Source organism: Carcharodon carcharias, chromosome 16, assembly GCF_017639515.1.
Source record: "Carcharodon carcharias isolate sCarCar2 chromosome 16, sCarCar2.pri, whole genome shotgun sequence".
NCBI classification, from domain to species: Eukaryota; Metazoa; Chordata; class Chondrichthyes; order Lamniformes; family Lamnidae; genus Carcharodon; species Carcharodon carcharias.
In genome coordinates, this window is record NC_054482.1 from 117,408,072 (window position 1) to 117,425,771 (window position 17,700).

A 17,700-nucleotide genomic window follows, 5' to 3' on the forward strand; every position below is an offset into this window, starting at 1 on the left:
TTTCTACTAGTTGTTAATTATTTTTGTACACGGATCTTAAATCTCTCTGCTCATCCACAGTTGGGACGCTTAACTGTGGTCCTGGTTTTAAAAAAAAATCTACCTTTAGCGCAACAAGCGGGTTAAAGTGTATCAAAATCTGTCCTTCATCAGCACAATGTTTAATGGGCTTTGGCCAGTTACAAAAGACATGAGAATGATTAAAGTGGCTTCATCTTTATTGTCATCTATAGTTGGCGCTTTGCCCTGTGCCTGCCATGGGGAGTATAAACAACATCTGTTTGCAGTAGCATACTTGAAAAGCCTTCTCAAGTTTCTTAGGGATTGGCAAGCTAATCATACGCATTCATACCAATGAGATTGGGGATTTTAGATGCAGTTATCCAGAGATAAACTATTATGGTGAACATATGCCCCTTCCAAATTGAATCAAAAAACATTCTGATGGGTGTATATTACCTACTTTGTGATTGTACTCCTTATCTCTTTTCATGTTTCCCCACCGCCCCCCCACCCCACCCATTACGAGCTTTCTTTCCGAAATAACGTTTTTTGGTTGTCTTGACAACCTGTCAGTGGCAAAGCTTCAATAATTTGGGAATGGTTTCAGGACTTGGGCAGTGTGGTGAGGTGGAGAAGTGCAACTGCAGCACGAAAGACTTTGCCTTGGTCTCTGAAATCCCTTGCATGGAGGTTTAATCGAGTTTCGAAGCTAACTGAGTTCCATATGTTAAATATTCTTAAGGACGGGTAAATTTCCATTCAATTTGGACCAAAACTTTAAGTCCATCACTCCCCACAATATTGTGCAGTACTATTGGGATGCTGCACTTTTGGAGGGGTAGTGGAGGAAGGGAGCTATTAAAATTGATTTCTGATTCGGTTTGATTTTGTGGACATGCCATAAATTTTCTGCCCCCCACGTGTGTCCCCCACCTCAGGGGGCGGGGGGATGCCGACATCTCCCTGGAGGCTGCCCTGCCCCTGCAGCAGGCCATGGGCCCTTGGAGCCAGAGGCTTCATGCCCCCACATAGGGGCTTCTGGAAGGAAAAGCTGCACCTGCAACCCAAAGAATGAACCTGGAGGGGCTTCCCCGTAACCGCGCCCCCCCCCACCCCCCCAACCCCCCACCCCTCTTTGGCAGGCCTAACGGCTTTGCCCCTAACAATTCCAATCCTAAATGTACGCTTTCATGTTGAGGCACCCTCACGGTCCCTGACCTTCCTCACCTGCCTCCAACTCTCGCGCTGAGACCGCTGAAGTTCTAGAGCAGCTGGACCACTGATTGGGGTGGCAGCGCCGGGAGTCCGCCCACCTTAATTGGAGCGTGAGCTCGGCGGCGACCGGTCAGGAGGCTGCCTCCGGGTAAGATTGCATCGTTGGCTGTGATGCTGGCAAGCGTGAGCTTGGGACACCCATTTGGTCTGGATATCAGGGCCATGAAGTCCGCGGGAAAATCCGGTCTAATCCTCCTAATTATAAACTCAGGATCCGATATGCTTTATTAAATGCTTTGTATACCAACAGCTGCAGGTCTCTCCGTTCCAGCGGCCCCTCAGAAATTGAGCAGTTGGCATTGGTAGCTGATGTGTGATGATCCTTGTGCTCTCAGGAAAAGCCTGTATTTTCTTTTGGGAAGGTCCCTTTAATTCCAAAGTTAAACTGGGGAGTATTCCGCAAGGGGTGGAATTGACCAGGTGTCTGCCCATTCCACCGGCCTCTTGAAGTTTGTTACTATCCACATCACTATTTACGATACTTCCAAGTTTCACATCACCTGCAATTATTGAAATTGTGCCCTATACACCAAAGTCCAAGTTAATGATGTATATCAAAAAACAGCAGTGGTCTGGTCTTAGTACTGGAATTTGGGGAACTCCACTGTAAAACCCTGATCTTGCTCAACAAACAGCCATTGACCATAATTTTGTTTTCGACCCCTTAGCCTATATTGTATGCCATTTTTATCCCGTGGACTTCAATTTTTCTCACAAGCCTTGAAGATGGGAGGCAGGAGGAAGAAATAGTGAGATGGAAATCAATATGGAAAATACAGAGTTCAGAGTCGTGATTTTTTTTTTGAAAAATATACTTTATTCATAAAATATCTGGAAGAACATTCCAAAACATTTCAAAATCACCATCACAAAAGTACAATCAGATTCCACTTTTACACATGGATCACAAAGTGCTTCAATACAATCAATGAATATTACAATCATTTCAGTATGGTCAATGCAGACAATCAGACAATGGTATTGGAGTTATCAACATACATCATGTTGCACTCTGAGGTGCTTCAATACAATTATAATACAATTAGTATTCAATGCAGACATTCATTTTGAGCTGTACAGCCCGAGGGGCTCTCAACAGTTCCCAGTCCCTCAGTGCACTGTGGCAGAAAGGTCTTAGACAGCGACATTTCCCCATTGTGCCTTTACGGCAGCTGCCCCAAGCTTTAGTGCGTCCCTCAGCATGTAGTCCTAGACCTTGGAATGTGCCAGTCTGCAACACTCGGTCGGAGACAACTCTTTGCGCTGGAAGACCAACAAGTTTCGGGCAGACCAAAGAGCGTCTTTCACCGAGTTGATGATCCTCCAGCTGCAGCTGATGTTTGTCTTGGTGTGTGTCCCTGGGGACAGCCCGTAGAGCACAGAGTCCTGTGTCACAGAACTGCTCGAGATGAACCTCGACAGAAACCACTGCATCTCTCTCCAGACCTTCTTTGCAAAGGCACAATCCAAAAGGAGGTGAACAATGGTCTCTTCCCCACCACAGCCACCTCGAGGGCAACGTGCAGAGGGGGTGAGACTCCTAGCGTGTTGGAAGGATCTGACAGGGAGGGCCTTTCTCACCACCAGCCAAGCTACACCTTGGCGCTTGTTGGAAAGTTCTGGTGATGAGGCATTCTGCCAAATGACTTTGACAGTCTGCTCAGGGAACCATCCCACAGGATCCACCCTCTCCTTTTCCCGCAGGGCCTCTAGGACGTTAGGTGCTGACCACTGCCTGATGGACTTGTGGTCAAAGGTGTTTCTCTGCATAAATTTTTCCATGAGGGACAGGTGGTACGGCAAGGTCCAACTACTTGGAGCGTTCCGCGGCAGCGTGGCCAGACCCATCCTTCGCAACACCGAGGACAGGTAGAACCTCAGTATGTAGTGACACAGTTCAGACTCATGATGATTGTGAGGAATTGGGGGGTAGGAGGTGGAATATCTGAATATATGAAGAAAGTTTAGAATTGTCCCTCATCTGGCTGCACATTTCTGTTCTCGCTGTTGCACATGCATGATGTGACCTCTGTAAGTTGCTAATGATGAAGCAGCCGACCTATGATAGCATGTTATTGGCTTTAGAAGAAGGCCACATCTTACACACATGCAACACCCGAAATATATCTTGGACTTTAAATATAAATTGTGCACATCTCCTGCATAAGCAGCACTCCCATATGCTGTGCAGCTGTTGCGTCTTCCAGGCTTTGCTTGTGGACAGCATGCACAGTTCTCTGATCTTGCTAGGAAGCATCTGAAGATATTGTGGTATCGAAATGCACAAAGGCAAACATTCTAGCCAATTATCGAAGTCACCCAAATTTATTCCTGATTACCCCAACCGCAAAAATCTCTCAACTCATCATTGGATAGTGGATGTGCTGTGGTTATTCATCTAGTAGGCAAAAGAACATGTGCTGTAACTTCAAGATAAATAAGCAATTGAAGTGTTTCCGTGTTGTACTGGAATGCAGGGGTAAACTCACAGGGGATCTCGGCTCTGAGAATTGGCACTGCTAGCCCTGTTTCCGAGTTTGCTCTACTTTGAATGCAGCACTCTCTATTTAAAAGCAGAAATGCTGCATTTGTGCTACAGTTACACCTTTGTAAGTGGTTAACTTTCTACGAGCTGGAATCTGTTCCTCTTGTATATTTTTCCATTTAGTTAAAAGCCTTGTTGACAATACACCTCGTGGCACAGGTGAGGCCTGGCCAGAGCTCTCAGGTGGACACTAAAGATCCCAGAGTTACTAAACAGAAGAACAAGGGTGTTCTCCTAGTGTCCTGGCCAATATTTATCCCTCAGTCAACATTTCTTGCATTTCTATAGCACCTTTCATGACCTGAGGATGTCCTAAAACCCTTTACAGCCAATGCAGTACTTTTTTGAAGTGAAGTCACTATTGCTATGCAGCCAATTTGTATATAGCAATCTCTCACAAACAGCAATGGGCTAGAGACCAGATTATCTGCTTTTCAGGTGTTGTTTGAGGAATAATTACTGGCCATTACACCAGAGAGAAGCCCCTCCTTCCACTGCTCTTTGATAAGAGGGCTCGTGGGGCTAGGGGCTCTCGGTTTCATATCTTATCTGAAAGACAGTGCCTCTGACGGTGCAACATTCCATCAGCACTGCCCCTCCGACAGTGGAACTCTCCCCTCCCTCAGTATTGCCCCTGTGACAGCGCAGCACTCCTTCACTACTGCACCTCTGACAGTGCAACATTTCCCACCAGTGGTGCTCCGCAGACAGTGCCGCACTCGCTCAGTATTGCTCCAGGAGCTTCAAGTCCCTGGGGTGGGACTTGAAACCACAACTTTATGATGCAGAAGCAAGGGTTCTACCCTGTGATCCACAGCTTGCACTGTAATGGTAAAAGTAAGACCCTGAGTTTTATTGGTTTCACTGTCGTTCAAGAGTTGTTACACATGAAGTGGGGAATCAGTCACACCGAACCCAGCCCTATAAAGCGACTCTTCATTAGAAATGTTTCTCTTCTAGATGTTGCGTTGGTGGGCAGTCACGCAGAGTGCTGATGGCAATATTTGGTATTTGAGTAAATAGTACGATTGAAGGAAGCAAATCTTTAAGCTGTGTTTGCTTTTGTGTTTCTGTTGGGATAATATCAAAGCTCTTTGCCTTTGTTCTTTCTGTCCTTGTAGACTTTCAGACTGATGGGTGTGAAACAGATTTTTTTTCAATTCCCAAACGAAAATACTCCTTGTGCCAAAACATTAAAAAAAGGGACCAGGACAAAGAAACCCATCTGGCAACCACCAGTAAATGTTAGGTGCAGAGTGAGTACATTTGTTATAGTTAAAATAAAGTTCTAAATATAGATTATTTTTCCTCCTGGCAACTGACATAGATTTCAATATGTATCCCCCTGTTTATTATTTTTGCCATTGGCCAACTCACTTTACCAACATCTGGCTCTGATAATTACTCTAACTGTAACATATACTGTTGTGCTAATAAAGGAAATTCACTCATTTGGGTGAAATAACGCAAACCAAACAGCATCTGACCCCAGCTGCGTTCATCCCCAATTGCCTCATTTCTATCCCCAGCAAGAAAAACCAGTTCAAATTTTTCAAATACCTGTTAAAATCAGTAATACTGGCACCAGTATTACTGGTGTTCCGTTTTAAGGTATACAAGGATGCAGCGGTTCAAGGGGGCAGCTCACCACTACCTTCTCAAGGGCAATTGGGGATGGGCAATAAATGCTGGCCTAGCCAGCGAAGCCCACATCCCATAAATTATTATTTTTTTAAAAGACCAGGTTGGACAAGTTTCACTGTATTTTCCTTCAGTTGTCCAAATACCACTTCATAGGCAAGCTGAAGTTAGATGAAATGGTGCTGTTATGTTTTTCCAGTTGGCAGACAAATGAAGTGTTTCTATTCCTGACTGGGGGGGATAGAATCCAATTCTGAGTGTGTCATTTGTGGCTCAGTGGGTAGCACTCTTGTCTCAGAGTCCAGAAGCTCATGGGTCCAAATCCCATTCCAGAAATATGAGTGCATAATCCAGGCTGATGCTTCCAGTATACTACTGAGGGTGTGCTGCAGTGTCAGAGGGTCAGCACTGAGTGAGTGCTGCACTGTTGGAGGATTAGTACTGACCAAGTGCTGTACTGTCAGATGGTCAGTACTGAGGGAGGGCTGCACTGGCAGAGGGGCAGTATTGAGGGAGTGCTGCACTGTTACAGGATCAGTTCTGAGGGAGGCAGTACTGAGGGACTGCTGCACTGCTGGTGGGGCAGTACTGAGGGAGTGCCTCACTATCACAGGATCTGTACCGAGGGAGCACAGTATTGAAGGATTGCACCACTGTCAGTTGGGCAGTACTGAGGGAGTGCTACATTGTTGCAGGATCAGTACTGAGGGAGGGCTGCATGGTCCGCACTGAGGGAACACTACACTGTTGGAGATGCAGAGCTGCACTGTTGGATGTGTTATTTTTTGGATGAGACATTATATCTCTCAGCTGGATGTGGGAATGCTAAAATTGTTAGTTGAAAAAGGGGGGAAAATAATTATAATTCTTAGTGACTGCCTTGATTAATTCCAGCAAATCACATTAATTATTTTTCTTAAGATGCCAGAATCCTGTAGAGAAACAATATCTCCTATGAGTTACTTGATAATTCTTAATCATCTTTTCCATGATTAAGAAGTCCTAAGCTCAAATATGTGGGGCTGGTCAGCTCAGTTAGCTAGGTGGCTAGAGTATGGCTCACAATAACTCTGATAGCATTGTTTCAATTCCTGTTCCGGTCAAAGTAGACGTTGGTCCTGCCTCCTCACCCAGTCCCTAACAGTGGAAAGCAATGGCAAACTACCAGTGTCAAAACTGCCAACAAAATTAAATTAAACATCAGTAGACAAGGAACCAAGGACCTGCCCTTGGGCAGAGCAGACATGAAACAAAGAATGAATTTCAGTTACTCTGAATAAAATCATTTACTTTTTCTTCACTTAATAAGTGCACAATGCAGGTTATCTACATTGCAGTAGGTCTGGAGTCACAAGTAGGTAAGGGTGTAAGGCCAGGCCAGGTAAGGGTGGCAGATTTCCTTCCCTAAGGGACATCAGTGAACCGAATGGGTTTTTAAGCAGTCAGCAATGGTATTGTGGTTGTCTTCAGACTTTTAATTCCAGATTTTTATTGAATTCAAATTTCACCATCTGCCATGGTGGGATTCAAACCCAGAGCATTACACTGGCTCTCTGGAATACGAGTCCAGTGACAGTATCACTATACCACCACCTTCCCTGACCTTGCAGGTCAGGCAGCCTCTGTGGAGAAAGAGAGAGAGACAAAGCATTTCAGGTTAATGAACTTGCATCAGAACTGCATGACCTTGCTCCTATCTCTTTAACCTCCTCCACCCCTACAACCGTCCGTGACCTCTCCAATTCTGGAATCTTGAGAACCCTGATTTTCATTGCTCAGCTATTGGCGGCCGTGTTTTCAGTTGCCTGGCCCTTAAGCTCTGGAATTCCCTCCCTAAACCTCTCTGCCCCTCTCCCCTTCCTCCAAGACGCCCTTTAAAACCTACCCCTTTAACCATGCTTTTGGTCCTAACATCTTCTTAAGTCATTCGGTATCAAATTTTTTTTTGATAACCGCTCTTGTGAAGCACCTTGGGACATTTTACTATGTCAAAAAGCGTTATATAAATGAAGGTTGTTGCTGTTGAAATTTTCTCTAAACTTCCTCCTGAACTATATGGGCTGGATTTTATGGGATGCTGTGTTCCCCCATACCCAGCTGAAAAATTGGTGGGAGCCTGCCCTTGACAAAGCCGACTGATCTGTAGCTATTTTATGCTTGGCAGCACTTTAATTGGCTCATTCCCCCCCATCTATGGAGGAAGTCCCGCCTTAGACAGCTGATGGCCAATCTGATTGTCTGAACAGCTTTGTAGTCCCAGCGGCAACAGATTCAAATGGCGGCCACTGCTGGGACTGCAGGCATTTCCAAAGAAGTAGCTATGGACGTTGGACTTCAGGTAAGTCCAGGGTATCAGCTGGGCCTGGCTGGCAGCCCCCAGGGAGCGGAGTGGAGGCTGGGTTTGAGAGACCGAGGGCGGGGTCAGGGTTAGAAGGGGTATGAACTTGGAGTGATGCCACTGATGGGCATAGGGGACCCCCAAAGAAGGTTCCTCCCGATTTGTCCAACACCGTTCCACACAGTCAAAGGAACCCGCTTGGCGCGGGCCTCCCCCTGCGGTGGGTAACATAGTGGTGGGGGTGGGACGAGGCACTTGAGTGGCCATTAATTGACTTAAGGGCCTCAATTGGCCAAACGGCAGGTGGGCTGCCTGACATTTCCATTGTCACCTGTAAATTGGGAAACAGGTCAGGGGTGGGTGGGAAGGCAGTGGGCAGGCCATGAGTTGTATTTCACCAGCCCCGCACCACCACCACCCAGAACACCATCCCCCACCCACCCCCCCCCACAACCCCCCATGCCCCACCCCCCCACCCCCCCCACCATCCCAGCCACCTTCAAACACGTTTTGGGGTAAAATACAGCCCATGTGATTCTATGATTCTCTGAAACCAGGATCCCAAAAAGATCTGACATTTGTATAATTCCAAAGGCTTGGGGGTTGTCATACTTGACACAATGTTCCATTCTCTTTATCGTTACTGATGCTTGTAAACCCCAATCTTGCTACTAACCAAACATCCACCGAGTGGATTATCATAGGTGGGTTCTACATAGCCACAGCTCTGAGGTGGGGAAAAATACACACAGAATGGAATGTGGTTTTGCAACATGGAATTATCTATGGCAGAGAAGGAGGCCATTTGGCTCCTCGAGTCCATGCCCCACGGAGCAAAAGTTGCACTCAAGTTATGGTGGGAGCAAGCTATACAGTCATGTGATAATAACTAGGACATCCGTCTTTAAGCTGGATGAAGCCTGTGGAGTCACTTACTTCCACATGAGAATTCAGACAGTAGGGTCTCGGTTTATGGCTCACCAGAAAGACAGCAGAAAGCACCTCCAACAGTGCAGCACTCCCTCAGTACTGACCCTCTGACAATGCAACACTTTTCTCAGTATTTCTTTTATTCATTTATGGGATCTGGGCATCGCTGGCTGGCCTAGCATTTATTGCCCATCCCTAAACATCTTTGAGAAGGTGGTGGTGGTGAGCTGCCTTCCTGAACCACTGCAGTCTATTTGGTGCAGGTACACCCACGGTGCTGTTAGGGAGTTCCAGGAATTTTACCCAGCGACAGTGAAGGAAAGATTATGTATTTCCAAGTCAGGATGGTGAGTGACTTTGAGTGGAACTTCCAGGTGATGAAGTTCCCATTGGTGGGATTTTATGACCCCTCCCACCAGTGGGATCTTCTGGTTCCACCAACGTCGATGGACTTTTGAATGGCTCACTCCATTTTCCAGCCCCAGCTCTGCTGTGATGGGCCATAAAATCCTGCTCCATCTATCTCCTGCCCTTGTCCTTCCAGATGGTAGTGGTCGTGGGTTTGGAAGATGCCTTGGTGAGTTTCTGAAGTGCATCTTGTAGATGGTACACACTGCTGCTACTGTGCATTGGTGGTGAAGGGAATGAATGTTTGTAGATGGGGTGCCAGTCAAGTGGGCTGCTTTGTCCTGGATGGTGTCAAGCTCCTTGAGTATTGTGGGAGCTGCACTCATCCAGGCAAGTGGGGAGTATTCCATCACACTCCTGACTTGTACCTTGTAGATGGCGGACAGGCTTTGGGGAATCAGGAGGTGAGTTACTTGCCACAGGATTTCTAGCTACTGACCTGCTCTTGTAGCCACAGTATTTATATGGCTAGTCCAGTTCAGCTTCTGGTCAATGATAACCCCCACAATGTTGATAGTGGGGGAATCAGCAATGGTAATGCCATTGAATGTCAAGCGGTGATGGTTAGATTCTCTTTTGTTGGAGATGGTCATTGCCTGGCACTTGTGTGGCATGAATTTTACTTGCCACTTGTCTGTCCATGCCTGGATATTGTCCAGGTCTTGCTGCATTTGGACATGGATTGCTTCAGTTTCAGAGGAGTCACAAATGGTGCTGAACATTATGCAATCATTAAGGAACATCCCCACTTCTGACCTTATGATGGAAGGGAGGTCATTAATGAAGCAGCTGAAGATTGTTGGGCAGAGGACACTATCCTGAGGAACTCCTGCAGTGATGTCCTGGAGCTGAGATGATTGACCTACAACAGCCACAATTATCTTCCTTTGTGCTCGGTATGACTCCAACCAGAGGAGAGTTTTCCCCCTGATTCCCATTGACTCCGGTTTTGCTAGGGCTCCTTGATGCCACATTCTGTCAAATGCTGCCTTGATGTCAAGAGCAGACACTATTATCTCACCTCTGTCCCTCCAAAAGGGCAGCATTATTACGCTGGTGTGTCAGCCTGCATTCTGTGATCAAGTCCTTGGTTTTGTGGACATGGTATGTAGTATATACATCCACTCAAGGTCACTTTTTCATTGCTCGTTAACACTTGGTAACCTCATCCTTTGGGTGAATTCCACAATGTGGGGGTGGTGGTATTGCCCCTATTAGAAAAGTAGGTCGAAAGTCGTTGGAGGTTTGGGGTTTTAGAGCACCTGGCGGATGCACAAAAGAAGGGGGTGGTGAGGTCCAGGTTGATAGTCTCCAAGGAGTTGAGGTGTCAGTGTTGCATTTCTTCATGTTGGCTTTCAGTGCATCCTTGAAGCGAATCTTCTGTCATCCTCTGGCACATCTGTCCTGACTGAGATGGGGGAAAGATGACCTGCTTCCGGAACCTGATACCTGACATTCAAACTATGTGACCAACCCAACGAAGCTGATGGCAGATGATCGTAGCCTTGATGCTTGTGGTGCCTGCTTGTGAGAGGACACTGATGTTAGTGTGTCTGTCCTCCCACTTAACATATAAGAGCTTCCAGAGGCAGCATTGATAGTATGATTCCAGTGCTTTGAGGTGCCTCCTATATGTTGTCCATTTTTCCACCTCGCACGGTAAGGAAAGGATCATGACCACATGGTAGGCCATGAGCTTGGTTTCAGTTTTGATGTTGTGAACAGCCCCAACCTCAATCCCAACCCCAACCCCGCCCCCACTGTATCACAACCCCACGCCCCACTCTATCACAGCCCCACCCCCGACTCTATCACAGCCCCTAAATTGTTTGGTCCTACGCATTCTAGATTCTCAAATATATTCCAGTCTGTATGAGAACACCAGGACCATTTACCCCACCAATACCAGCCGACTCAGTGAGGGAACAAGCCAATTTCCGGCCCCTTCACAACCAGCAAGCAGCCTAAAAATTGATAGTATTAAAATACACGAGGATATTGTCTTAGTGCAGAAACCCTCAAAATAGGATGGGCTGCTGGGTCACAGAATATCCACCCGCAGATCCTTAAAGGCCCGCTCTTAAATGACAGATGAAACCAAGGGACAAAAATGTAAAATGCTGGGAAAACTCAGCGGGTCTAACAGTATCTGTGGAGAGAGAAACCGAGTTAACGTTTCGAGGCTCTGAAGAAGAATCATACGGACTCGAAACGTTAACTCTGTGTTTCTCTCCACAGAGTCTGTTAGACCTGCTGAGCTTTTCCAGCATTTTCTGTTTTCGTTTCAGATTTCCAGCATCCGCTTTATTTTGCTTTTATCTTAGTGATTAAACCAAGGGCTTGTGTTCAAGATGGATGTTAAAGATCTGAGGGCACCATTCAAAAAAGAGCAAGAGAGTTCTCTCAGTGCCACTTTCACCCCTCAACAAATGTCACTAACTATCAGGTTATCTGCCATTCATGCTTCCAGTAGGACCTTGCTAAGTATAAATTGGTTATCATGTTAGTTTAATGAAATTCAGCGACTATACACCTGAAGTGATTCAGTGATAGTGAAGCATTTAGAAAATGTCCTGAGGCATATATAAAGTAAATCCCTTCCATGCAAGATTCCTTTGTCCACAGTTTTACTTGAAGTATTCACCTGTCTCACCGCAGTTATGTTAATGAAAATAGGTGCAGAGGAATGTCGCATTAGGATAATGGTACTCCCAGGGCTAGGATGTTTACAGAGGGATTTAAATTCAACAACATTTACAATAGCATAATAGAGGGTTAAAGGATTAAATTATGAAGACAGATTGTGTAACTTTTGACTTATAAACCCTTGAGTTTAGAAGATTGAAGGATGCTCTAATTGAGAATTTTAAAAGGTTTAAGGATAGCTAGATAGAAACTGTCTCCTACGGTGGGAGAGTGGAGGGGGGTTGAGCCCAGAACTACGGGGTGCAACTTTAAGATTAGAGCCAAGCCTTACAGGGGTGATGTCAAGAAGCATTGCTTCACTCAAAGGTGGGGTTCACAGCCCTCCTGGAATGACCAGGTTGTTTCCCAGAATTGGTGTTGCTCTGTTGGACCGCTTCCTCCAACAACCTGTGGGATCAACGATTTAAATTTCCCACCCTTCCCCCTGTCCATTACATCATCTGGCTCAGCGATGCCTCCCGTGGGGGAATCACGACCACATGGAGCGCAGTTCAGAGGGGCTTTAAAATCGGTTATGAAGGTGCAGAGTGTCTAGATGAGGGTCACTGAAGAAAGGTTCCCTTTTGAGAAGGAGGCTCCTCAATCTCTCCTCTTCCCCCCCACCTCGGTTTCCCCTCTTTCCCTCTGAGTACTGCTGATTGTAATATCTCAGCCCTGCTCACTGAAGCATGCCTTTGCAATTGAACAAACATGTTGGAAAAGAATAGAGAAAGTGGACCAGAAACAACAATTGCCACTTATATATAACACCTCTTATATAATGAATCATCCCAAGGCATTTCATAGGATCATTACCAAACACAATATGACGCTGAACCACATAAAGAGATGTAGAGACAGGTTACCAAAAGCTTGGTCAAAGAGGTAGATCTCAAGGAGCGTCTGAAAGGAGGAAAGAGAGGTGGAGAGATTTAGGGAGGGAATTCCAGGGTTTAGGGCCCAAGTGGCTAAAGGCATGGCTGCCAATGGTGCAGCAATTAAAATCAGGGATTTACAAGAAACATCACAGAAGGAATACTGTGGGGGAGAAGGAGTATTGGTCCTCACTAGTTGCACAGAATAGCTTATCGAATCAGGAACTTGTTTTACATTTACAAATCGGCTAATTTTCTTTCCCACCAAGGTAAATGTGTAAAATCTGACGAGGGGTCATTGACCTGAAACATGAACTCTGTTTCCCTCTCCCCAGATGGTGCTGAGCACCTTCTTGCTTTTGTTTAATTCCACTGAGTCACTGCTCAGTTTAATTTAATTGAAAGGATATAGAGGCACTGGAGAAGACGCAGAGAAGATTTACAAGGATGATACTGAGAGGCTATAACTATCAGAAAGATTGAACAGATCTTCAGAAAAAGGAAGGCTAAGAAAAGACCTGATAGAGACCTTTAAAATTATGACAGGATTTGATAGGGCAGAGATAGAGAAGACATTTCCTCCTGCAGCACTGACCAGAACCAGGGGCCATAAATATAAGATACTTACTAATAAATCCAAGGAGCGTACACAACTGGCATGGACCAGTTAAGGCTAATGGCTCGTTTTGTGCTATAAATTCTATGCAGTTAGTTTGGTGTGAAATCAATATTGGAATGCAGCCTCAGTCAGCTCAGGTGAACAAAATGTTATAAATGTGCAGGAGCGACTAAGCAAAGATGGTGAGAGCAGCACAAAATAAGAACAAAGAAACAGAAGAACACAAGAAGTAAGAGCAGGAGTAGGCCATTCAACTCTTCCAACCCAAATATATATCACTGTTTATGCATTAGAGCAATATTAATGTGAACCATTAAGATGACGCTCTGGGTCAAAAAGCTGAACTGATGTGTTTAAGGAAAGCCCATTAAAAATTAGAGGTTCTGTGTGTTTTTTTTAAAATTCTGCTCCTCTTTCCAGTACCTTACCTTGTTGATCTGTTTTTGTGAGAGAATGTGTCTCCAGGCCTGATTCTTTTCTCAAGTCAAACATCTTTTGCCGTTGTAAGTTTCTCCTGATATTTGGCAAAGATAACATCGCTGGGGCGGGGGGGGGGGGGGGGGGGGGGGGGGGGGGGGGGGGGGGGGGTTGGCTGTGTGGCTATAAACAATTTGTCAGATCCATTTAGTTGTTGCCCTAGCTGTCTCATCCTTTGTTGGTGCGACTTTGAATGCAGCATGCAATGTGCTAGTGTCAACACCTATTGCCAGCTGCTCCTGGAGCCAGATAGTAGGCAACAGCCCATGCTGGAATGCAGTGTCTGCATGCCACATCCATACTATCTCCTCAATCTCAGCTGTCTTGTCTGCAGCTCAGGCGTTATCCTTTCATGAGAAGCAGTGAAAACTCCCTGTCACAGCCACTTTTTAATGTCACCTTTTTAATGCAATTCCTGTCTGAATCATTGCCTGTCGCTAGATAGCCACAGGTGGACTTTAAGGTCTCAGTCTGACTCAGACATCCCCTCTGAGTCAGAAGTGTTGGGTTCAAGTCCCTCTTCAAAGACCTGTGGTCATACTCCACGTTGACACAGACCAGTGCATTCCTGAAGCTGAGTGACGACAGCACTGTAAACCTTCACTCCTGCCTCTTCGGTACTGCAGCGCTTCCTCAGTACTGCTCCTCTGACAGTACTGCACTCTCTCAGTATTATCCCTCTGATAGTTCAACACTCCCTCAGTACTGCCCCCTTAACAGTGCAGTACTCAACCTCCAACACCTTAATACTACCCCTCCAGCTGTGCAACAGCCCCTCAATACTGCAACGCTGACAGGGCAGCACTCCCTCAGTACTGACCCTCTGACTGTGCAGCACTCCCTCAGTACTGACCCTCTGACTGTGCAGCACTCCCTCAGTACTGACCCTCTGACTGTGCAACACTCCCTCAGTACTGACTCTCCGACTGTGCAGTGCTCCCTCAGTACTGATCTACTGACAGTGCAGCATTCCCTCAGTACTGCCCCTCCGATAATGCAGAACTGAGTGAGTGTTGCTCTGAATTATGTGCTCAGGTTTGGTAAAGTGGGATTTGAACACAACCCTTTGATCTAGAGTTGAGGTTGTTACCGAGTGAGGAAACAGCATAGAGGAACTTTCATACTTATCTGTAAAGGTAACATGTAAACAAACACATGTGAAGTAATATGAAGACAAACTGCTCCAACATTAACTAGTGTCATATTCCGGGAAAACATTGTATTGTAATGAAAATGCACCCTGACTGGCTGGAATTCACAATACCATCACTGGACTAGATATGAAAGCAATGCTCAATGGACTGAATAGAATTTCTATGCTTCTATGTCTGGTTAATTATAGGAAGTCTCAGGTTAAGGTTTACTTAAGAACAAAAAGAGACCATTCAGCCCCTCAGGTCTGTTCTGCCATTCAGTTGGATCTTGGCTGACCTGTGTCTTTGCATTCCATTTACTCAGCTGGATTCCATATCCATTAATACTGAAGCAAAATACTGCGGATGCTAGAAATCTGAAACAAAAACAAAAATTGCCAGAAATGCTGACAGTCTGGCAGCATTTGTGTAGAGAAAAACAGATTTAATGATTTGGATTGATGACCTTTCATCAGAACAGAGGCTAACAATGCCTGACAAAGTATATTTTTTTTATTCATTCGAGGGATGTGGGCCAGCATTTATTGCCCAGCCCTAATTGCCCCTCAGCCATTTCAGAGAGTATTTAAGAGTCTACCACATCACTGTGGGTCTGGAGTCACATGTAGGCCAGACCAGGTAAGGGTGGCAGATTTCCTTCCCTAAAGGGGAATCTTAGGACATATCCTCTAAAGGACATTAGTGAACTAGATGGGTTTTTATGACAGTGATTTCATGGTCTTCACTAGGCTTTTAATTCCAGATTTTTTGTTTTTACTGAATTCAAATTTCACCATCTGCCCTGGTGGGGATTCAAACCTGGGTCCCCAGAGAATTACCCCGGGTCTCTGGAGTACTGGTCCGGTGACAATACCACTATGCCACCATAGGCTTATTCCTGTTTTTATAGCTAGTTTTTCCCTTGAACAGGTCACAATCTTGTCACCAGAACAGAGCTGAGGCAAGGGTATTCGCCACTCTGGTCGAACATTCAGCCTGCCTAACTTTGGGAGAGACACTGATGTACTAAGCAATGGTGGCACTCACAACCTTTATAATTCACAGTGGGATGCCCAAATGGCAAACATCTGTATTGTGACTCGACAGGTCAAATTACAGCAGAAGTCATAAGAAAATGTCTGGTTGTTTTAAACCGGTGTTTTGAACAACGCGAGTAGGTCCGGTGATGATTTCTCACACATTATCTTCCTCTCCTTGACAGCGCTAATGAAATTGTGTTGCTAATCGCATCGACCCTGACCACCCCTCTCCCCCCCCGCCCCCCCCCCCCCCCAAGGTGTCCCAATCATTGCTGTTAAACTTGCAAATTGCTGCACATCTATCATAACCGAAACTACCCCTTGCGATTTTTCTTTTCCGCTGCCTAACCAAATAGAACTTCACCCCACCGTGTGCTGCCGCTTCAAACTATCTGAACAACCCGAAAAATCAATTTATTTGACTATGATGAATTCTGAATTGTAATTCGAAGCTATTGATCTTGTGGCTTCAAACGCAAACAACTCTGTTTCCCTTACTCTTAGTAAAGAATCCTGCCTGTTTCCCCCTTTTCGTATTTATATCTTGATCTCACTGAGCCAAAATTTGTGCCGGGATTCCGAGACGCCTTTGTGATCGTATAGAACAATCGATCCAAATGGTCGATCAACAATTATTCTAGTACATTAAAAGAAAATCCCAAAATATTCACAACTTCCAAAGTACTTGCACGTGGGCTAGATTGTTGGTGCGGTAATTGGGATAACAAAGAATCTTGAAGCTAGAACATCTGTAGAGAAAAATGTTACACTGCATCATCATCCAGCAGATGAATATATACTGGCAGCTGTGCATGCCACAAGTTTTAATACAGTGGTTAAGCTAGGTTATGGCACAGAGGGTTTATTGCCATTTAGTAGGAGCTCTCAAAAGTTGCATCAGACTTGTCAACTTCCATTAGCTCTGTCCTAAGACAATAACCATTTGCAATCGAAAAGCCATTTTCAATGTTATAATCTTAAAAATATTGCCATTCAGTTGCTAGACTTTGATTTCTTGTCAAAAGCTTAATTTAAAATATTTCCATTTCATTTTTGTACGTGTTGCTAAATCCAGCAGCATTTGCCTCTATTGTGCTAAATTTGCCCGAACTCTTCCCCCCCACGCCCACCCCACCCCCCCCGCCATCATACTACATTTTGGAACAGAAATAAAACACAAATGCTGCATTGAGTTTAACCACAGAGAAACTTAAAGAAAACACAATTCAGGATAGTTTAGATCTTTATTTATCAGTGTTGTATGCAATCTGCATACGTAAATTCTTTTCAATAGTGCATCGACTATAACCATAAGATACCTAGATTCACACCTAATTAAAGGATTTGGGGTGCACTCGTAGTTGACTGGACGGCTGGTTCATGATGCAGAGTGATGCCAACAGCGCGGATTTAATTCCAGTACTAGCTGAGGGCAGCCCTGCCTTCTCAACCCTGCTCCTCGCCTGAGGTGTGGTGGCCCTCAGGTTAAACTCGCCACCAGCCGTCTCTCTCCCTCTCTCTAATGAGAGAGCAGCCTATGTTCCTCTGGGATTATGGTGGCTTTCACTTTTCACAATGGCTGTGCTAGGTGGCCTGGTTGGCGACAGAACTCAATTTAAAAGGTTATTAAAACAGTGATCGAGATAAAATGTTCCCACTATTTTTAAAATGAAAATACAGCTAGGCTAATGGACACAAACCTTTCCTTTAGGTATGAATAACCTAATCAGC

The 17,700-nt window shown here is 45.4% G+C and overlaps 1 protein-coding gene across 9 annotated transcripts in view; it reads left to right on the forward strand.

Moving 5' to 3' along the window:
- Window positions 1–17,700, forward strand: part of LOC121289241 (choline transporter-like protein 5) — a 478,732-nt gene that overhangs the window by 454,970 nt on the left and 6,062 nt on the right. For 8 of the 9 annotated variants that reach the window (XM_041208474.1, XM_041208473.1, XM_041208483.1 and 5 more), the window contains one exon: window positions 4,945–5,079. In XM_041208474.1, coding sequence (XP_041064408.1) covers window positions 4,945–5,079 — 135 coding nt within the window. Of the gene's footprint in view, window positions 1–4,944; window positions 5,080–17,700 lie in introns of those variants that run through there. The other variant, XR_005945520.1, reaches the window with a different exon arrangement.